Here is a 23,577-nt window from a genome sequence, read left to right as displayed (position 1 = left end):
AGTACTTAGTAAGTTTTATTATGTTTATTTCTTTGTTTTTGGATATTAAAATATACATAATATAAATAATAATAATTTGTTAGCAATAAAAAGGACCTGCTCACTTCCTAAGCATGCCTCCTTGGCGAGATGTGCTGTCCCGAGGGCCTACCGCGAACACCGAACTTCGCAAGTTTCGGGATCTTTCTCTTTTACACCAATTAAGGCGTAATTAGAGTGACGGAGATAGTTACTCGAAATTTACGAACTTCGATTTTCGCGGTTATAGCCCTGGCTCCTAATTAAATTGCATGTTTTTGAGTTTTTACTAAAAGTCCTCCCTTCTTTTCTTAGTAAAAGAGAGTAAGTTCGACGATACTCTCTTTTGCCACCATCTGACCTAGATTAGACAATAATGGGACCATGTGCTAATATGTATGTATAAATATATTCTTTCAATATATAGGTAATAGTACATTACTATACAGGCCAGGAAACGTAGGGTTGCAGGCCAAGTAGATATATACGCGGCCGGCAACCCCGTTTCTCGCCGAGATATGTATAGTGCTTTTCTCAAACTTGCAATTAAAACAAAAAATTGTAGTCAATTTGTTTTGTGGCGACCTACTAGGCTCGCCACTCTACCAGCGCACTGTGGGCTGAAATTCGGCTACTTTCATTGACATAGAAACCGAAGTTGTTATTTTTATGTATTTTTTATTAAAATAGGTTTTGCCCAGCATTGTTATGGTAACCTATGAATTTTAGACGATTTGGAATGAAAATTGTGGAGTTACGATTTTTTTTCAAAATAAATGTATGGAGCAGGAACAAGAAATCATCATTACTCAAGAACCGCAAAACAAACCGTAATATCCTCGCAGGTGGTTATACTACGAATTATTTGTGATTTTTTGGCATACTACATATATCCGCCACGGGTGCTGTTTTTTTTTTTAAATCATTAATTGTTTCTATGGAAAAAGCACAAAAACCAAATTCAACATTTTAAGATTTTTTTGATTGAAATGGGTTTTGCTCAGTGTGTTTATGCTAAGTTATAAGTTTCACACGATTTGAGTTGAAAATGCTAGAGTTATGATTTTTTTTCAAAAAAAATGTATGGAGCCGGAACAAAATATCAAAATATCTCAAGAACCACAACAAATACGGTAATATCCTCGCAGATAGTTACGCTACGAATTATTACTACCTCCACCTTACAGAAAATCGCAGCCAAATAACACTAGACCCTACTCATAGTGTTGTGTTCCTGCCGGTGAGTAAGGTTGCCAGAGCTCAACGAGGGTGGGAGGGGGTTAGGGTCGGCAACGCGCATGTAACTCCTCTGGAGTTGCAGGCGTACATAGGCTACGGATACTGCTTACCATCAGGCAGGCCGTATGCTTGTTTGCAACCGACGTAGTATTAAAAAAAAAAAAAAAAAATTGTGATTTTTTGGTATACTACATATATCCACCACGGGTGCGGTTTTTTTTTTTTAAATCATTAATTGTTTTTATGGAAAAAGCACAAAAACCAAATTCAACTTTTAAGATTTTTTTGATTGAAATGGGTTTTGCTCAGTGTGTTTATGCTAATTTATAAGTTTCACACGATTTGAGTTGAAAATGGTAGAGTTATGATTTTTTTTCAAAAAAAATGTATGGAGCCGGAACAAAATATCAAAATATCTCAAGAACCGCAACAAATACGGTAATATCCTCGCAGATAGTTATGCTACGAATTATTTGTGATTTTTTGGCATACTACATATATCCGCCACGGGTGCTATATTTTGATATTTTGTTCTGCTCCATACATTTTTTTTGAAAAAAAATCATAATTCTACCATTTTCAACTCAAATAGTGTGAAACTTATAACTTAGCATAAACACACTGAGCAAAACCCATTTCAATCAAAAAAATCTTAAAATGTTGAATTTGGTTTTTGTGCTTTTTCCATAAAAACAATTAATGATTTTTTTTTTTTAAACCGCACCCGTGGCGGATATATGTAGTATGCCAAAAAATCACAAATAATTCGTAGCATAACTATCTGCAAGGATATTATCGTATTTGTTGTGGTTCTTGAGATATTTTGTTCCGGCTCCGTACATTTTTTTTGAAAAAAAATCATAACACTACCATTTTCAACTCAAATCGTGTGAAACTTATAACTTAGCATAAACACACTGAGCAAAACCCATTTCAATCAAAAAAATCTTAAAATGTTGAATTTGGTTTTTGTGCTTTTTCCATAGAAACAATTAATGATTTAAAAAAAAAAAACCGCACCCGTGGCGGATATATGTAGTATGCCAAAAAATCACAAATAATTCGTAGTATAACCACCTGCGAGGATATTACGGTTTGTTTTGCGGTTCTTGAGTAATGATGATTTCTTTTTCCTGCTCCATACATTTATTTTGAAAAAAAATCGTAACTCCACAATTTTCATTCCAAATCGTCTAAAATTCATAGGTTACCATAACAATGCTGGGCAAAACCTATTTTAATCAAAAAAACGTAAAAATAACAACTTCGGTTTCTATGTCAATGAAAGCCGAATTTCAGCCCACAGTGCGCCGTGCCGTTGCTTAGCAACGAATATGCACAACAAATCCCCGTACCAAGCTAACTGAAGCTAGTTGATGGTTGGATACCAAGACGTTGTGTCACAATTTGACGTTAAAAAACAAAAGAAGGTTGCTTTACAGTCCTAGAGTGTGTAAGGCAGTATGAAATTCCTTTACATATCATCTTCACTCATGCCACCTGATATGTAGTATTTCCGGACCTAATTTGACGTAAGTCATGTCAACACAAAATAAATATTACGGTATCGTATGGCTACGTGCTACGAGTATGGCTACTGTCAAAAATTTACTGTCTCTATAGTTTTGTTCTGTGAGATTTTGCTTAAAGGGCCCAGGCCATAAAATTCCGCAAAAACATACAAGAATTTCACACAATCGTAGGATTGGCAGGTAATACCTATACTGGCGCCATCTATAAAATATTTCGACCAGCCACGACCGCCTTTTTCTACTAACTAGTTGATTAGACTATAGTCTGAATGTATATCTATCTACATTTCTACAAATTATAATACGTTTAGTGTAAGATTAGAATAGTTAACATTTGCCAACTTCTACGAAGTACTATATCCATAGCTTGGAGGATTTAACAATTGGAGTCGCCTTTAAGAGCTTACCCCTCTGTTGAAAACCTCGGCTAATAGTCACATGTATTGTATGGACTGGCGTTTATCCGACATGCCCCACCCCCGCAAAACTCGGCAGACTGTTTTTTACAGAAAATTACATTTTCACCAACTGGTAAAAGCCCTCTTGATTATTCAAAAAGTAATGAGAAAGTTGCATTTTATCCACATGTGAGGCAAAGTAATTCTATTCTTCCAAGATCCATAGTATCTACATTTCTATAAACAGACACCTTTTAAGTCGGTACTCATTGAGGCAGACAGGCAACTTCCAAACTCTGCGCTAAGCATGGCCCGACATGCTCTCCGACGTTTTATTTTTGGTCCTAGATAACTAGCTTCAGATACCATAGTTAAAAAAATACAGCGTATTTAAGCTTTTTTTACAAAACATGTAAAACTTGTACTTGCTCTATTTCGTTTGTTTTATAAACTGAAGCTATATAAACCAATTAGTATTATTTACAGTTAGATATACCTCATGTCATTGTATGTGCAAAGCTTCATTACAATCCAACACGTAGTTTTAAAACTTTTTAGTAGTTAACTCCGTTTGTATGGGAAGGTGAAATTCGGCCGAGCTAGCCGGGGACTCTTAAAATTTAGCTCTAATTAATTGTCCGTCACAATTTTTAGTTAAGTAAGTACCATTAAAAACTGCATGTTACTCGAATTTTATTATAATTTTAATCACGCAACTCCAAGGGATATTGATTTAATTGTGAAAGTCTCAGACATGTCTCAGACACGTCTCAGAGTACCTAATTTTCTGAATGGTGTAGTGTGTACCAACTTCACTGGTTTGAATGCGGTGCTGGAGAAGGGGGGGAATGAGGATAGGGGCGGGGGACCGAACCGGTTTGCTAGGCAATAGGCAAGGCGAGATTCCATTCATTTCATTCGCCCACCCGCCACGCGCCACCGGTTCGGTTCTAGTCGAGTCGGAAGAAGGAGTACGATAAGTTGTGTTTTTATGTGGAAGTGTATGTCAAAAGTGCCGTGTACGGATTATTTAATTTAAAAATAAAATACAATTACACACGTAAGTGAAGTAAACTGGTGCTTAATAAGTTTTTATTAAACGTATTAGTTTTCTTTTCTCTGAAACGTTAATAATACGGACTTGTGGTTTTGCTACGTTTTTTTATCGAGATAACAAATATTGAATACTAATCAAGTGTATAATTATTTTGTTCAGAAAAATGTCGAACCACGTGGCGCCGCAGAATGGTCAAGCAAATGGCACATCAAAATTTTTTAACCTCAAGGAATTTCCGCACATCGTCAAAGTACTGTAAGTTTTATTTATAGCTGTTATTTTTATGAACGAGATACACACACATACACAGTGGTATATAACCAAATAATCTTGTACTTAATGTTTTTTATAGGGACAGAAACCAAAAGTTCCATCCCGACATTCTACACGCTATCGGTAACACTCCGCTGGTGAAGTTGACGAGAATACCTAAGTCTGAAGGCATAAAATGTGATATGTGTGAGTATGGCTTCTGATATTTACATATCTGACAATAACCTCTAATCAGGGATTAAGTAATTAAAGTTAAGAAATGCTATGAATTCTATGAGTTCTAATTTTTGAATTTCTGCTAATATACCTAGTACTTAGCTGGTGGCCATAATTTACCCTAAAAAATAAGAAAATGCTTCATAAATCCTATGCACTGTTTTCTTTTAGGTATATCTTTTCCTGTATCTTTAAGTACAAATTTGGCAGCAAAGCCAAGTTATATTTGCTGTTAACTTTAGTACTCCAGAGAGCAGCACGAAACACTTCTTGTCAGTTTTTGATGAAATAATGCTACTTGTTTTAGATGCAAAATGCGAGTTTATGAATCCAGGGGGCTCTGTGAAGGACCGCATCGCTTACAGAATGGTACTGGATGCAGAGGAAAGAGGAGTGTTGAAGCCCGGCAAATCTGTAATTATTGAGCCCACCTCCGGCAATACTGGCATTGGTCTAGCTTTGGCAGCTGCTGTTAAGGGTAAGGTGCTAGTAAACCACACATAAAACATTATTAAGGCAATTATCAAAATACCAACCTCATACTTTGATTTGGTGATAATAGAAGTCTAATAATTAATCAATTATACAATAGGTATTTCATTTAAAAGTTCTTTTTGACATAATTATCAGGCAGGCAAGCATAACTTCTACTATGATATCAGCTTGTTGCTTTAGGTTTTATGTAATACCTATTTTCAGGTTACAGATGTATCATAGTGCTGCCTGAAAAAATGTCAGATGAGAAAGTTAATACCCTCAGGGCTCTAGGAGCAGAGATAGTGAGAACCCCCACTGAGGCACCCTCTGCCTCTCCAGAAAGTAACATTGGCGTGGCTCACCGCATGGCTTCAGAAATACCTGATGCTGTGGTACTGGATCAGGTAAACATACATACTTTTTTATTATGCCAAAATTGCTAACAATACCTATTATTGTTCTAGTTTGTATTTGTCGGTGGTCGATCGTAATATCATGAACTTGCATATCACAAATCGTGAAAATCATGTTCTCGTTCCCTGAGTCGACGGAGGTCAGCTAAGCGGGGCTCCTCTTTCTGGACAGTTTGCCCTTCAGGCATCTGAAGCACCCTAACAAACCTGTCCCACCTATCTATCAGTTTAATTTGACTACCATCAAAACACAACACAGGAACTTTACAATCTGCCGCCAACATATCAATCATTATTATCAGCTCACATCTGGCATTATGTTTTCAGTTAAAACATAACGTCAGATGACAAGCAAAACTCACTAATTACCACCACAAGTAGCCTAGATGGCCATATTACTCTTGAAATAAGGTTGATTTTTGTTTAATTATTTTTTTGTAATTATAGAGTTTTGCTTGTCACCTGACAATAATTGATACAAAATGGAGCAGGTCACGGTCACGTCTGAAAATATCAATACGAAAAAAGTGCCAAAAATAAGTATACACGATTTTATTGCCCATATATTAGGTAGTGTATACATATTTTTGGCACTTTTTTCGTATCGATATTTTCAGACGTGACGGCGCAACCTGTTGATAATACTAATTTTATTTATCTAAATTCTAAGTCTAGGTCATTAGACTGCTATGAATAACATTTTATGCCAAATGTCTGTAAAAAAACCCTAGTTCAGAAATGACAGTACCTGTATTCCCCACAGTACAACAACCCGTGCAACCCGCTGGCGCACTACGACGGCACGGCGGAAGAGATCCTCTGGGCGCTGGACGACGCCGTGGACATGGTGGTGATGGGCGCCGGCACCAGCGGCACGGTGTCGGGCGTGGCGCACAAGCTCAAGGAGCGCTGCCCCGCCTGCAGCGTCGTGGCCGTCGACCCCCACGGCTCCATACTGGCGCAGCCCGAGGAGCTCAACCGCAGCGACATCGACATGTATGAGGTAACAGAAATATACTACGAACCCCGTTACGTCTGGAGGGGTTTAGTCCGTAACGTAGACGGCTGGGAGAAAAATCTCCAGCTCAGCCGAGTCGGGCACGACTGCCGGATACCGGGCGGGCAGTATACAATGAAGATTACCTCCACCTCTGACAACCCGTTACGTCTAAGCGCCACTTACACCATCCTACTATCCCGGCGTTAACCAGTTAAACCGTTAACCCAGTGTCAAATTGCACTGGTAGCACTGGAATGTCAGGAATCGATCGTATATCATGCATGACCGTGGGAAAAGGAGGGCATCATGGTCAATTCTAGACCATAGGCATCAAAATGTCATAATCCGGCACTACGTATACGAGTAGGTATTACAAGTGCTATATCAAATGAACAAACTTGTGTATATGTTATATAACGACTATCGGGACTCACTTTTGTTTGGTTTCCAGGTCGTCAGTTAAAATTAAATGGTTATTATAACAACAAACACCGAAGTTGGGTAACATCCGATTAAAAAAACACGAATTTTTTAAAAGAACTCATGACGGAAAATACCTACCTACTTAACTTCCTTCCAAACAACTCCTTTTGTGACGACCTAAATCTACATAACAATCCTGCTATGAGTACACAAATGAGTTGCGGACCTACGGAAATTAAATCGTAAAACATTCTCCTTAAAGAATAGCCAACATAGGAATACTTACATAGAATACTTATAAAAAAATGTATTTTACTGTCTTTACCCTTCAAATACTAAAGAAATGGCTTTGATAAGTTTCTATTTGACAATAGGTATGACTGGAGAAGTCAACGGTAGAGACAGTGCGTACATTTTGCGATATTATCTCTATTCCATCCATCCATCTTCACGTTGTCCCGGCTTTTTGCCACAACACATCCCGAGAATTGACATAGGCAGTAGGCACTATTTTTTAGGAAAGCGACTGCCATTTGCCCTTCCAACCCAGAGGGTAAACTAGACCTTATTGGGATTAGTCCGGTTTCCTCACGATGTTTTCCTTCATCGAAAAACGCATGGGAAATATTAAATGATATTTGGTACATCCGAAAAACTCATTGGGGTTTGAACCCATGACCTCCGGGGTCGAAAGTCGCACGCTCTTACCGCTAGGCCACCAGCGCTTTTTATTATCTCTATTCCATCGATTTCTTAAAATAAACATGAATCCCATGTTCTCAACTCTACTTTTCTTTAATGCATGGTGTATAGCCGGTCAATCACGTGTACACATTTTTTACTTCATGTTTACTAATTTTCACCAGCACGTGTTGGCGATTATTAATCACATAATTATGAACGCGATTACTGTAGTTGTGGCCTTAGTAACCAGATACATCCAGTAACAGCGCGATCTCAACGGTATTAAGATAAACATATTTTTCTGCGCAACCATGATGTACCTGCTAGTGCGTTGCATAGATTTATTTTAGTTATCCTGCGTCATAGTCTCATAGTCTATAAACATTGATAATGTTAAATAAGTCTTCTTCTCAATAAATATCCCGAGGCCCTCTGTCGCCGAAGTCCGCACGAGCGATAGAGAGGCAGATAAAGCAACTTCGATTTTCGTTCAATTCAAGTTTTTTGTGTCTCAGGAAATTTTATTACCTTTTAATTTCTTGTGTCTATTTTATTATTTATCATAAATTTAGTTTGTAAAAGCATAATACATGTCCTCTGTGGCTATTTGTATGCCATAAATAATCTAGAATTGTTTTTCGCGATAAGGCCTCTGGGGGCCTACCGCGAACACCGAAATTCGCAAATTGCGGGGATCTTTCTCTTTTACTCTCACTAAGACGTAATTAGAATGATAGAGAACAATGCCCGCTATTGACGAACTTCGATTTTCGCGGTTATAGCCCAGTTTTTTCACCTCGTCATTCTGACGTCAGTATGAAAGCGGGACTTGCTATTCAATAATTCACTATTCAATTAAATGCCTAGATTTAAATTAGTTACTCATTCTATTGAACTCGTGATCAATACAAAGATCTACAAAGATCTAAAAATATAAAGTAGGTACACGATAAAGTATGCACATAACATTTCCGGTTATTGCCACTTACCAGTGGTAACTATTGGGAATAGTAATTCCTATTAGTTAGCACTAAAACGACTTGGTTTGATAACAACTTAGTGGTAACTAGTGGGAATTGAATAACCCACATTTCCTCGCTTGTAATTTCCTTCTGTGTAGCGCAGCCATAACCACTAACCCCCTTATTCATAAAACTTTACGGGTCTGATTTAGTTAAATTATGGTTTATCCCTTTCTTACAAATACATAAGTCAAAATGACAGATAAAGACTAACGATTCATAGCCAATTCAGGCCATTAACGCGTTTATGAATAACGCCATTATAGTCTACTTATGAAACAATATACGAAAGCGGCGGCCTTAACCATTTTTAGACTCCGGGCAGCAGATTTGCGTGGCAATTGTCTTTTATTTAATCTTTATTGCACAAAAGAAAATCTTTAGGCAAAGCAGAGAGATTGTGGGCGGTGCCACTTTAATGTATTGTATTATATTTGGTTGTTGTTGACCAAATATAATACAATAACATACCATACATACATACATACTTATATTACTTATAATATATATATATAACGACAAAACGTATAGAGCTTACACATACATTATGAATTTTTCATTCAGTACCCCTAGTGTAAATAAATTCGATTTTGAAACGTGACGTACGCGTTTGCGTTTAGTCTCATTTTGTATTGGATTTAGAAACAGCGCGCCAAGCGGGACGTTTTGGAAACTCAAAATCCTATACAAAATGAGACGCAAACGCGTTCGTCACGTTATGATGTCGATAAAATTTACACTAGGGGTACTGTTAGCAAAGAAAGCACGTAAAGATTTTGTAAATGCAAACTTATTTTGAGCATTTTTGATGCCGTAGGGAAGTCCGTTCCAAAGACGGAAAACGAATATTAATGTTTTGTACTAAGAATACGTTTTTTGTCACTCTTGATACAAGCTTTTATCGCTGCCTCTACTTTTTAGGGTTCCGTAGCCAAATGGCAAAAAACGGAACCCTTATAGATTCGTCATGTCCGTCTGTCTGTCCGATTCTGTCACAGCCACTTTTTTCCGAAACTATAAGAGCTATACTGTTCAAACTTAGTAAGTGGATGTATTCTATGAACCGCATTAAGATGTTCATACAAAAATAGAAAAAAAAAACAATAAATTTTGGGGTTCCCCATACTTAGAACTGAAACTCAAAAAATCTTTTTTCATCAAACCCTTACGTGTGGGGTATCTATGGATAGGTCTTCAAAAATGATGTTGAGGTTTCTAATATCATTTTTTTCTAAAGTGAATAGTTTGCGCGAGAGACACTTCCAAAGTGGTAAAATGTGTGTCCCCCCCCCCCCCCCCGTAACTTCTAAAATAACAGAATGAAAAAACTAAAAAAAATATAATTATGATATACATTGTCATGCAAACTTCCACCGAAAATTGGTTTGAACGAGATCTAGTAAGTAGTTTTTTTTTAATACGTCATAAAATAAAATAATTTTTTTTTTCATCAAACCCATACGTGTGGGGTATCTATGGATAGGTCTTCAAAAATGATATTTAGGTTCCTAATATCATTTTTTTCTAAACTGAATAGTTTGCGCGAGAGACACTTCCAAAGTGGTAAAATGTGTGTCCAAAGTGGTAAAATGTGTGTCCAAAGTGGTAAAATGTTGAACAAGATCTAGCAAGTAGATTTTTTTTAATACGTCTCAAATGGTACGGAACCCTTCATGCGCGAGTCCGACTCGCACTTGGCCGCTTTTTTTCAACAGGCAACTAAAACTCATCAAGACAAATCTAAGTTAGTATAAGACATTTGTTTTGTCACGTAGTTCCTGTGGCCATCTCCTATACTGTGTCCACTGATTTGTTAGATCGTATTCAGACTTGCTTGTGTGACGCCAGGTGGAAGGCATCGGCTACGACTTCTTGCCGCGAACGTTGGACAGGACCGTCATCGACAAATGGATCAAGTGCGACGACCAGAAGGCGCTGCCCATGGCCAGGCGGCTCATTCAGGAAGAAGGCTTGCTTTGCGGTAAATATTATTCAATTGTATGGAAATTTATTTAATTAACATGTATTTTACTGATTCTGAGTATGAAATAACGTAAAGATAAAGATAAAATTCCTTTAGTGTCAGAACTGTGTACATTTAGATGTTGTGGGTAAAATAAAGTCCAACAGCTTGCCCATTTCGGACGTACAATAATAAACTTAAAACTAGTCAAATATACTAAAAGTCTAAAACATTAACAACAATACTATTTCAAAATAATTTTAACCATTTTGTAACATATTACGTTAGCGTACCTAGTTGTTGCTAGTTACACACACACACTACACTAACTAGTCACACTAGTTACACTAGTTTTACCTTTATCGCACAGAAAACTAGTACAACAGGCGAACTTAGCACATTCACTGCCAGAGCTAGCTACGCGATACGAGCATAGCCGGTAACACGTTTTTTCCCGTTTGTAGCGAATAAACCCACCCTTTGTAGAGAACCCTCCTAGCGGGGCGCTGGCTGTAAATGTGGTAAAGCCATTAGGCATTCTCTAGTAATCGCCTTATCTATCCAACACCGTGAAAATTGATTATTGTATTTATTTACGTAAGCTTAGTTTACTGACATGTGACCAAGGTTGTTCAAAATTGATCTAGCCATGACTTCGAAAAGCCTATAAAATGGAAACTAATATAGATTTGGAACTTCTTAGTGATATGAGCTAAGACCGCTGCTGCACACCTACCTAATGCATATTATGCGTAGACGTGCATGTTATAAATTATAACATGCACGTCTACGCATAATATGCAGTTAGGTAGGTACATTATAACTTATAATATACCTACGATTCCTATGGATCTTCATAAAAGATGACCCACCGTACAGCATGCGTACCTAAACATTCGGTATGGGTCAGACTTAGGATTACAGACCGACGATACCGGAACTCCGCGCAGCGTATATGCGATGACGAGACATGTCATACATTTTGCTGCCTAAAGGGTGCTTAATGTTTGAACAGCATTGTGACCGATCTTCAATCTTCATACTAATAATGTGTCGCAGGCGGCAGCAGCGGCTCAGCCATGTGGGGCGCATTGCAGGCAGCCAAGAGCCTAAAGGAAGGCCAGAAATGCGTGGTGCTGCTCCCAGACAACATCCGTAACTACATGACCAAGCACATCTCCGACCCGTGGATGGAGGCGCGCCAGTTCAAACCCGTGCCTACCAACGATAAGCTCTGGTAAGTCATTTTGATTGCAAGCTACTAAGGATATTGTTAATGACTACATAGTAGACGGCCTTAACATAACACCACTCGTAATTGAGAAGGAAACGCAAGACGGGTGATCAAGGTGTAACATAAAAATAAAAATATGTTAATCGTTGATCGGACTGTTCGCATTGGGAGCGGGTAGCTGCTTGGTTAATATATGACAAAACACTAGCATGCGAAGCAAACATGGTCGGATTGCTGACGTGACTACTCTCTCACGCGCAAGTTGCGGGGAGGATTTTGTTACGCATGGCATGATTGGAATAGGACAGGTTAAAATGTCCATTCTCTGTAGGCAATGGTATTTTATCGTGTCTGATATAAGTAGATATTGCAAAATCAAAATACTTAAAATTCAGAACTATCCCAACGTGAGTGCCTATGACTTGCTTAGTTGATCAACACTGGCGACAAAATTCGGTTATAAATACAAATAACCCTTACGCACCGCATAACGCAATATTTGACTTACTTATATCTATTAGTGATAAAAAATGAAACCGTAATATGGTAAATATTTTGATATATTCATTACTGTTTGTTATCGATGGAGGTCAGATGTTAATATATGATGTTAATATGCTATTTAAGTTATCAGTTCATTCGGAAGTCAATTAATATGGCAACGCGGGCGCGGGTTGCTATTTTTTTCTCCTCTATCAGATAGGTACAGTCGACGTCAAATATATGTATACATTTTACCCTTAGGCGCCATTTATGCCATTCATTTATTACGTAAGATGATTAAGGGGGGGGGGGAGTCAAACATGTTTTATTTTTTCTTACAAGGGGCTGGCCTCCTGTCACACTTTTACGGTGCAGATGTAGCTTAGACGGGCTCCAGTAATATTGTAGGAACAAATGAACGTCCCAATAATGTTATTTTTTCAAAAATAAACACTACAACAACCCAAGCTTGTATTCATTTTTTTCTTTAGATTCGTACGTATATAGGGGGAGGGGGTCGGCCTATACTTATTTTTTCTTACATATGGGTGGGAGGGGGTAAAAACTGGCGAAAATCGTCTTACGTAATAATTAAATGGCGCCTCACTACCAAGGAATAAATACAAAAGTGTAGACATATCTTTTTACGTGGACTGTACAACAGGCATTTTGCATATTTTTCCCATAATATATACTTGACGAAATATAATATCACGTGTTGTTCCCAGGTGGTGGGAGTCGCCGGTGGAGCCCGCCCTCGCGTCGCCGGTGCCGCGCGTGCCGCTGCGCGCCTCGCCGGCGCTGGCGCTGGCCGCGCTCGGCCCCTCCCCCTCCGCGCCTCTCGTCGCCGTCCTTGCAGATGACGGGTAACTTACCAATTATAGATCGTGCCATTCACGAACACGCGGCACTTGACTCGTATTGACATGTTATTAAAGGTGAGATTTGACGAATCTGCGCGTCATCGTGGATGGCAGTCCTTAGGTAGAAGCGTACCTAGTATAATGGCCCAAGTTTTTGAGCTAAGTGCGGAAACCGAAACCCACAACCACAATCATTTTGACATAGCTTATAAACTAACGTGTGCAAGCGCATGTCTACTGTCTACGCATCGATCAAACCGGACGCGTGGCATCTCCTTTGGCTTTGTCTCGGCCTTGATTTGGTTGTTGGCTTGACTACAAAAACAACCAATAACAGTTTGATAGGCTTGACGCCAACGAATAATATTATTAAATCGGCTAATCTCTTGTGGCGATGAGATAACACGGGATCTTAACCCCCTTGACGTTATTTGTTTAATTTTTACCTCGATATCGATATCGCGTCGTAAATTACCTGGCCGAAAGAAATATGTTTCTGCCAGGGCTTGGATACTGTATTTTTTTCGTTAATTCACCCGGGAACGAAAAGGATTCGTTTCCGTTTGCGGTTACTGGTTAAAGAACTTTTCTTTTGAGATAACAGTTTATGCCAAATACGTTCTCATTAGACATGCAACGAATAGTAGCTTGGCCGAATACCGAATATCCGGCGGAGCCATCGGCCGAATAGCCGAATATCCGGCTAGAAATTTTACCTAAAATTAATTCGAACACGCACGTGCGCGCGCTGTGCAAGTTGCAATTTTTTTCTCGCTGCAGGTAGTCTTTGATAGAAATTGCGCTTATTCTGCATGCAGTGCGTATTGAATTACGGAAATTGCAATGCGTTAATTTTCGACGCGTGCAAAAAAAATGTATTTTCTCATGTTTTTGTACTATCTATAAATATAAAGGTAGTCTGAAAGATTATACTGATCTTAATAATTGTTACTTTTGTACCCCTCGTTTACCGTTATCTACATGTTAACGTACTATTCGGTATAATTTCACTATTCGGCCGAATACCGAATAGTGGCCGTATATACGTTGCATCTCTAGTTCTCATTTCGTTCTTAAGGAACGAAATTAACCGGTTAAATTGAAATTATCGAAGCAAGATAGAACGAGTAAGTATTGATGTCTCGTTTACGTATAACAACGAGTTTAACCAAGTCTTCCCTCTTTTTACTGATGAGGACGTAGAAGGATTATTTTAGATCGCGTTCCATCAATTAACTGGTTTTTAATTAATGAAATAATATAACGGGTTTGGAACGATATTAGCAGGTATTTCTATACCGGTTCCGAGCCCTGGTTACTGTAGAAAGCTAGAGTAGTATTTATGCCCTCAAATGTTTGATGATTTTAAGTACCTAGTGTCATATTATAGAGGTTACTCACGAGTAATCTGTGATGAAGTCCAAATAATATCGGGGTCCATCTCTTCAAGTGGCATATGTCGTTTTTGAGTTATTGGAATTTTGATTTTATTTCAATTAATCAAATTTGAAATTTAAATGACATAATCGGTCTGGAGTCGACGGCCTATCACTCCAAGGGCTAAAATTCAATGAACACAAATAAAATACAATATAATAACACTAACAACACTTGACAAAAAGTTTGCGCACTAAGTTAAAGTACAGAATATCAACAAAATTAACACTACAAAAAAAATATTACTAAGAAAAAACGATGTACTCCCACTAAAATAGCGGCAGGAGTCCGTTCACACAATTTCATGAAAGTATGATATTACCAGGATATTACCATGAAACATACATGAAACACACTGACATTGACAGTCAACAGAAAAGATACTTGTCCAAAAGAGTTCTAGGTTAATTGCATCTAAATGGTATGCCTATCTTGGAGGAGTTAACAATTGGAGACGCCTTGTCTGTAATTTTCTGTACAACCGTCTGCCGATTTTTGCAGGGGAGGGGCACGTCTAATGTATGGGTACGTAATGTCAGATAAACGTCGGTCCATATAATACATATCGGTATCGATATAGTCTTTAAGAAAATTTGTAACTAATCTTAAATATTTTGGTATAGATAATACCTGAAATAAATAATTCAATTCAATGCATATGCCTATGTAGCTTTTGTAGCTTGTATTGAAGTAATTATTTTTAGTATTGAGCACTATATCATCCACTAATGTGAAAATAGTTGTCAATCGCTCTCACAGACTGCCAAGATACAGGCTCAGCCTAGTTTGGAGTCTCACATGTATACAACCCTTATGATAATAAAATATTTGTATTATTTGTATAGTTTTCTGAAATCTGTCTTGTTTTAGAGATAATGACAATTCTTGTGAAAATTTGTTTCGGTAATAACTCTGAAAAACGCATTTTTGGCTGCGACGCTGCCACCGTGTGACTTGGTTTATGTATGTATATACTTTATTGTACATAGAAATAAAAACACGAAAAACACAGTTACAGAATAAATTAAATACAACAAAGGCGAACTCATCCCTGTATGACATACCTACTGACAGAAACGTTAAAGTTTAAAAGGAAACTCGCAAAATTTATCTGTAAATAGAAAAAAAAACTTAAAAAAACAACTATTAGCCGAGGTTTTCAACTGAGAGGTAAGTCAGGTAAGCTCATAAAAGGCGACTCCGGTTGTTAAATCCTCCAAGATGCGTATACATCGAAGAATATAAAACTCACATTCATTTTTTTTTATTGAACCTCAATATTATTGATATTGCTTTGTCTCGTAACTGACATTTAAATTTGGCAACATGCAGTCAATCATCACTTTCAAAACATGTCAAAATTATTAGTAAAAAAACATTAAAATTCTCAATATATAATTAATCTAATGATATTTTTGATGATATGTCTCCTCGCCTTCGTATATGTCGTAACCGTTTTTCTAGAGCATGTCACTGATTCTAAACAATAGACGTAAATCATTTTGAAATGATGCGAAGTAATTAAACAATTACATATTAAGGTAACGCTACTTGAGTTAATTTCCTGTGACACGCCTGATGTAGATGTTTATATTTATATGTAATATTGTTGTGTAGTTATTGCAGACTGATTTGACGCACTTATTACATCAGTTCTGGGTGCTTAGCCAACGTGCCAGGTACGTTAACGTTCCGTAGCGAAGCGTAGTCATCTCTCTATCAGTCTTCCATATTAGTGCGACAGTGGCAGTTGCGTTTTATTCGCTACGGAGCGTAAACAGTTGCCACGTTGGCTACGCACCCTGTTGTGCTCTTGAAATGCTATCATGTTTTTAGTTTCGTCCGTTGCTTACTCTATCAATTCAAAACAGTCCAGTGCAGCCGAACGATAAGTCCAGTCGAGTTCACAAGCGTCTTTACAAGCCAACATTCCAAAATAGTTTTTTATACAACAGTACTCGACTGAAAAGAGTACCGTGGTTAGGCAACGAAGCTTGCTGAGCATGCCTTTGAGACACTGACAGTAAGGTTGTGTAAATATATTGTGACATCTAGAATTTTGATTGCTATAGAAAATATAATACATTCTTTTCTGCTATAAAATTGTAATAAATAAATAAGCGATAAAAACATTTTTGTTGTAGTTTTTTCATAATGAAAATGTGTATATGTAAAACAATTTAAAACGCCAAGTCTATAGGACTGACCACACCACTGCTCAAAAGACGTTAACGCACTGTATAGGCAGCAGTTTGTAACAAATTCCTAGAAGCGCATTCTAATGGACCCTAAAAGGGTATGACAAACCTTTCCTTAAACTAAGATATATAAACTATTTACATATGTCATGCAATAACCCATATAAGGTAGCATCGTATTTAATAATATAACTAAATAGAACTAAGTAATGTTACATAATAAAGCTATCTGCGAAGAAATCTTTAATAGAGTAATACACTTCTCGCAAGGAAACATTTGATTTTTTTTGCGTATGTTGTATCCCTTTCTTCAGCCTTTATATAGTCTGGAATATGATTGTAGCATTTAGCTGCTGCATAAAGAGGGCTTTTCCTATATATTTGTAATTTAGGCGCAGGTAGCTCAAGTTTGTATGTACCTTCGGTTTGGTAGCTGTTTGAACAAGTGTATGTTTTTTTTACATAAAAACGCAACATACACGTCACTTTGTATACCAGAACTTCGCCAATTTCTAACAAATGTGAACCATTTGATTGATTCTTTAACCCTGACGACGACGATGCACGTTATATCTGGGACATGTGTCTGGCGAACAAATTTATGACCGACATTAGACACAGATGTAGGTATATGCCGGAGTTCTGTCCTCAGGTTACATCTGTGTTTAATTCCTTCCAGACATCAGACGATCACATTTGTACGTATATCAGTAGCTATTTCCACCCGTTACTAAGTTGTTGCTACCGGTAAGTGGGAATGACCCACAAATATGTATGTTTTAGTTCCCTGGCCGGCGTGTTTACGGCGGATGATGCGAGACGGCGTCTCGCTAACCTGTCGGGCTCCACGTCGGAAGGCCTCGACAAGTTCCTGGTGAAGAAGTATTACAAAGTAGACCTTGCGAAGAACCCGACGTTAGGACTAGTGTCGAGAATGCTGGACATTGCGCCATATGTTGTGGTGGTTAAAACAGGTAACAGAAACTAATTAATTTTACCATTTTTAACGTCAAGTAGGCATGCCTAAGATAGCCGGCAGCTGCCTGACTACCAGTGTCAGCAGTGGCGGTACTTCCATACAAGCCCAAAAGCCGGTCTTGCCTTACCGAAATTACTTAGTGATAAGATCAATATAGTATATTTTTAAACCGTGCGCCAAGTGAACTCTCGTTATTAATCCAAGCCACAGCGCTCGGACCGCGGCGCGAGCGTGTTGCAAATTTTGGCCGTGGCGCCTCTTCCGCGCGATTGATATCAGTCGTAATATGCACATCTATCCTGCTCGCACTTGCCATATAAAGATAACTATTTGTTGGTATGTACAGCAATTTTATACGGCGATTTAAGCCTGGCTTTTGGTGTGAAGTTATTATTTAGTCGAAATACTATTGAAAACATATCTTTCTGCTTGCCCTACTCCAAAACTCTAGGCACGGCACTGTGCACTGTGTCAAGAATGACTATAGGGAGTGTGTATGAACAGTAGGGGACAAAATACGGGCCCCATGTATATTGGCGCAAAGTTTAAATTTCCGACTTTGCCACAAGGTGGCAGACCCTGCACGGTCCCTAAGGGCGGTTTCTGACTAGCGTTTTATACGAACGTACGCGTACGCGCGTGTAAGCTTGTAACGCCTAAACGACCGTATACGCGCAGAAAATACGCTAGTCTGAAACCGCTCTAAGAGTAGTTATTGTGGCGTTTGCCTTTAAATTAACTTTCATGTATTCAAATAGAAATGCGTGTTAAACCATGTACAATATGTTTTTTTTATCGGCGCCATGATAATCTGACCATTATTATAACCTCATTTAGGTATTCTATTTAAGTGTCTCCTCCGTTTCTGTTTCATTGATATTGCAGAATGTTTATCCATTGATGAGTCATATGCAGGGATGGGCCATATTATGATATAATAGACATGATAGATTAGATATAGACAACAGAAGTAGATGGCGCTGTACGGTTCCGTAAATTATGCGGTAATTAGCGCTAAAGTTTAACAATCCAGTGATCACCAACCGTATCCAGCTACGCGCCATCTACGTTAGCTGTCAATTTTGCGGCTACTGCACTCCTTTACTCTTCTTCGTATTCCTTTGTTCTCATAGATTTGATTTTCTACCGTGTTGTAATGTAATAATCTTAAAGTGAATTAAGGCTCGGCCGCAAACCTCAATTTCTTATAACTATGTATATAGGTGATGTTGAGAATACGCCAAAGACTGTGAAAGGTGTTTAGTCGACGTTCCTGATTAGCGTACGACGTCCAGGTTTCCATCACATGGATTGGGGATCTACTTCAGAACAAAGTCAAATTGTCATTATAAACGTCATGTTTTCACAGAAAGTTATGTAGTAAGTGATTTATGGTTTAGTGCAAGTTCATACATTTGGTAATTGCGCTTAGTAACAAATGTATGAACTCACACTAAACGCTTGTAATTGTGTATAGCAAATGCCGTGCAGTATCGTTGTTACTTCCACTTCATTGGGTTCTGTGTTTCAGACACGTCATCACACAGCCAGCAGGCGATCGGCGTCATCACGTCCAACAACCTGCTCGCACACATCACAGACAAAGCGAAAATGAAAAACGGCATAAACTAACACTAGGAACCTAAATAAATACTAGTTAAGCGCAAAATATAAGAAAGATAAAAATGTTTAACTTGATACGTATTTTTAATTTGGGTGTATACCCATTTTTGAGATCGTAATAGGGACAACAATTTTGAGTAGTCGCTATCAAAAAATATCTGTACCTGTATGTGTTCTCTTAAGCATAATTGTGATCAGTTTTGTGGGCAAAGTACCTTGTTGACTATTAATAATAAAAAATCATATGCAACATCAGGTTTGCGGTTAAGGCTACAAATCCACTCAAAATAGTGTATGCTAATATAATACGAGAAGAATATGTTATTAGTGATGATATTTAATATCAACAACCGCTCGTACAATGCTTGTACAGTCACTATTAAATAAAATATCTGTAGTGTTTAAATAAAATATCTGAACATGAACCTTCCATCATACAATAAAAGTTGACATAATATCTCATCGTAATGTAAGCCCTGACAATAAAGTCAAATTTAGATATTTATGAGCACCCTATCTGGTCTGACAAGTATTAAGTGTTGAGCTCCATATTTGTCTCATTGAATGAGATAAAGATAACATAATTCATTTAAGGCGAAGAGTAGGGCAAGCTCTTTCCATACAAACTATGTGCGCGTTTTTCTTCTTTTGTGTTTGCGCTACAGTTATTATTTTTGGTAAATATGCTTATTTTTCTGTTAGCTAGGGCTTGATGTATATATTTTTTTACTTTTTTTTGTTTCAAGTGCTGCGTATATCCAATATATACAAGCAAAAAATTAAATTAAATGCTATAGTGCCAAAACTAACGAATAAAACTTGCACAAGGTTTGTATGGAGAATGCCTTGCCCTACCCTGCGCCTTAAAAGCTTATGCTAGTTTGAGTTTTACAACGGTTACGTTCTTAATATAGTACATTGTGCAACGAGGGGGGTAACTGAAACTTTGGATTAGGGTGGTAATTCCCGACAGCCGCAGGCTGGAGGGAATTAAAGGCTCGAGTTTGCAATATTCTTACCCCCGGAGTTACACACAATGTTTTTCATCTCACTGGCGAAGAATAAATAAAATTTTAAGCGAAATAATTCTTAAATACGGTGACATCAAATTTTTGTCCGCCATTTTGTAATTTCTTGACAGGTTAGGCATCGAAGGCACAGACCTATTTGGCATTCTGTTAGTTCATATTAGTGTTGTGTTCCTGCCGGTGAGTAAGGTTGCCAGAGCTCAACGAGGGGGGTGGGGTTAGGGTCGGCAACGCGCATGTAACTCCTCTGGAGTTGCAGGTGTACATAAGCTACGGAGACTGCTTACCATCTGGCAGGCCGTATGCTTGTTTGCCACCGACGTAGTATAAAAAAAAAAAAAATTCTACCATTATTGAAATTATGTAAAAATATTTTAAACAACATTTTAATTAATCAAATTAAATAATTTTAAACATAAACAAAAATATTAAATTACAAACGTCAGTATTTTAAAAGTAAAACTCGTTTATGCTACTTGATTTGTATGAATAAGTGACATAATTTAAGAAAAAAGCTATAACTCCCTAGGGAGTTATAGCTTTTTTATTTATTTATGCCACTCCCTAGGGAGTCAGCTTTTTTTTTATTTTGCCACTTATTCATACAAACCAAGTACAATAAATGAGTTTTACTTTTAAAATATATTTACATAATTTTCAATCATGGCTAAATGCCAAATAGGTCTGTACCTTCGATGTCTAACCTGTCAAATTACAAAATTTTTAGCTTAAAGTTTAGTTTTTTCATTGCAAGTGTGATCAACTCCGGGGATAAGAAAATTGCAAACTCGGATCTTTAATTCCCTCATGACGAAAATTTCACTTACCCCCCTCATTGCACAATGTTCTTACATAAGTTTTTTTTTATGGCGTACTAGAAGAGAGGCCTATGCTCAGCAGTGGACGATAAAGGTCTGAAATGATGATGATATTTTTTAAATCAACTTACTTATAAATTAGATAAATCATATACCAATGAAACAATACACAATATATATTGCATTTAAATTGACCTTTTATGATGTGAATTTCTTTCACTTTTAGCATTTACATGCTACAACTATACATATAAATTTTGATCTATTGTTATAAAGTGTATAATTACTTCTTATTTCTGTAAATTTAATTTTTATGAATTACAGTTGTTAAACTTCCACACTTTTTTATTTTATCCTAAACAGTTGGGCTAATATCTCTTCAAGTGGCATATGTCGTTTTTGAGTTATTGGAATTTTGATTTTATTTCAATTGATCAAATTTGAAATTTAAATGACATAATTAATGCATGACTAAACTGATGAGGTCCTGGTTTTTACGTTTTACATAACTGCATAAATGTTTGAACAGGGCCCTGGTTCTTGTGTGCTTGTAAAAAAAGTTGTTTAGAAAATAAGGCACACAAAATTGAATCATACATTTATTCATTATCAAATACAAAAGAAACTAGGGTGATGGAGGTTGGTTTTTGGCATTGGCAGCTAGAATAGCACCCGGTGCAGGATATGGCCTCATTTGGTATAAGGAGCCTGAGGCAGTTGTGTCAACACCAGTCTTGGTCTGAGAGTCCAGTCCTGCACTCCAACTGCCCCGAGCAATATCAGAGTATGCCGCGGGGTCCATTGGATCTAAATCATTATCCTTAACTCTGGACCTGCCCTTGTCTCTATGGTGGACCATTGGTTTATCCTTGTCTCGTTTGTCGCGACGTTTTTCTTTAGCTGGTTGCTGCGGTACTTCTTGGTCAGAAGCCTCACTGCTGTCATCACTTTCATCACCTTCCTTCAACAGTCTCTCTTCTCGCAAATGCGCTGCACTTTCCGTGGGATTTGCTTTCGGATGTGCAGGAGGTAGCCAAGAAACAAGATTGTTGTGGACATTCCAGAAATAGTGTTGCCCAAGTCCAGGGTCATATATTTCCTCCCAACCAGATGGTAACGGCCACAACTCTAAAACCTTTCGTTTATTCTCCAAATACACTTGGTCTGGAACTACCTTTCCTTGTTTCCAATTTTTAACGCAAAAGATTGAACATTCATGGTAAATATTGTTTTTATTCGGGCATCCTTTATGGCCTTTAATTGGATCGACATTAACACCTTCTATACCTTCCCAGAATTGCTCTTTGTTAGCCTGTTCTTCTGGTTTATTATCATAGTTTTCTGCTATAATCTCTTCATTAGCTTGTGGGACAGGATTTTCGTTTGTTGTTTCTACATTTGAGTTAGGCTTCAGTATGCCCCTTTTAGCTAAGCGCGCAGCTAACAATGGTGGCAAAGGCATTGTTTAATAAGTTTCAAATTTATAACACCTAATTTCTGTTAAAACAGTTGCAATCAGTTAACTGAATCCTCTTTATTCTACTATTTTATACTATAATTCGCATCTATGTCGCGGACGCGAGCAGTACGTCACTTTGCTTTGCTGTCAACATGACAGTTGGTCAGTTGCCATAGGCTACATAAAAATGAGTTCAGCACATAGGTAGGATATGGGTAGATCCTATAAATGCGTGCGCCCGTGAGGGACAAAACAGAACTATAGTTGGTCAAACCAATTTGTCAGTAAATAAGAACAATAAAAACTATACTCATCCTTTTCTTTTGGATGCTAGTACTAGTGTAAGACAAAGATAGTATGACTCCCTCTGTCTATGTTTGAAATGAGATAGCCCTTTGACAAACTATAATTACATCCACACTTCCCGATGTAGGGCCTGATAATCGTTTTCAGTTTGACAGAATATCAGTTCATCTTATATAATATTCCACATTTAATAATACCTTGTATAAAATTGCCAAAAATGTTTTTACATTTCAATTATTGTTAACGATGTGCCGATATTTTGGTGAAACGGAAAAATTTATCGGGTCTGATTTCAGACCTGATTAGTGTGGATGTAATTGGCACTTTACTCTTTGGTCCAGATTTAAAACCATAACGGACGGGCGTACCGGACCTCCACTTTGGTTAGGTCCGAGGCCTATTCGAGCATATGGAGATGGTCCGCCGTACGTCTG

General features: G+C 37.7%; 2 protein-coding genes across 2 annotated transcripts in view; one reads left to right on the top strand and one right to left on the bottom strand.

The window, feature by feature from the left end:
- The window catches only part of LOC133528490 (uncharacterized), a 69,418-nt gene extending 47,704 nt beyond the window's left edge, over positions 1-21,714 (top strand). Inside the window, exons 19-28 of the mRNA XM_061865879.1 lie at positions 4,404-4,499; positions 4,597-4,703; positions 5,041-5,211; positions 5,433-5,614; positions 6,387-6,626; positions 10,601-10,733; positions 11,775-11,952; positions 13,161-13,298; positions 17,714-17,904; positions 19,441-21,714. Coding sequence (XP_061721863.1) covers positions 4,404-4,499; positions 4,597-4,703; positions 5,041-5,211; positions 5,433-5,614; positions 6,387-6,626; positions 10,601-10,733; positions 11,775-11,952; positions 13,161-13,298; positions 17,714-17,904; positions 19,441-19,541 — 1,537 coding nt within the window. The 3' untranslated portion in view covers positions 19,542-21,714. The remainder of the gene's footprint in view (positions 1-4,403; positions 4,500-4,596; positions 4,704-5,040; positions 5,212-5,432; positions 5,615-6,386; positions 6,627-10,600; positions 10,734-11,774; positions 11,953-13,160; positions 13,299-17,713; positions 17,905-19,440) is intronic.
- A 246-nt stretch (positions 21,715-21,960) lies between these two features.
- On the bottom strand, positions 21,961-22,984 carry LOC133528379 (polyglutamine-binding protein 1). Its single transcript, XM_061865748.1, has one exon. The coding sequence runs from the start codon at positions 22,838-22,840 to the stop codon at positions 22,004-22,006; it is 837 nt and encodes a 278-aa protein (XP_061721732.1). The 5' UTR covers positions 22,841-22,984; the 3' UTR covers positions 21,961-22,003.
- Positions 22,985-23,577: the final 593 nt, after the last annotated feature.

The sequence above is a fragment of the Cydia pomonella genome, chromosome 19 (genome assembly GCF_033807575.1).
Source record: "Cydia pomonella isolate Wapato2018A chromosome 19, ilCydPomo1, whole genome shotgun sequence".
NCBI classification, from domain to species: Eukaryota; Metazoa; Arthropoda; class Insecta; order Lepidoptera; family Tortricidae; genus Cydia; species Cydia pomonella.
Note: the sequence above shows the minus strand (reverse complement) of the source record. Positions and strands in the feature narration are given on the sequence as shown.

Coding starts and splice junctions, on each gene's coding strand:
- LOC133528379 (XM_061865748.1), bottom strand. CDS start 22,840: ATGCCTTTGCCACCATTGTTAGCTGCGCGCTTAGCTAAAAGGGGCATA.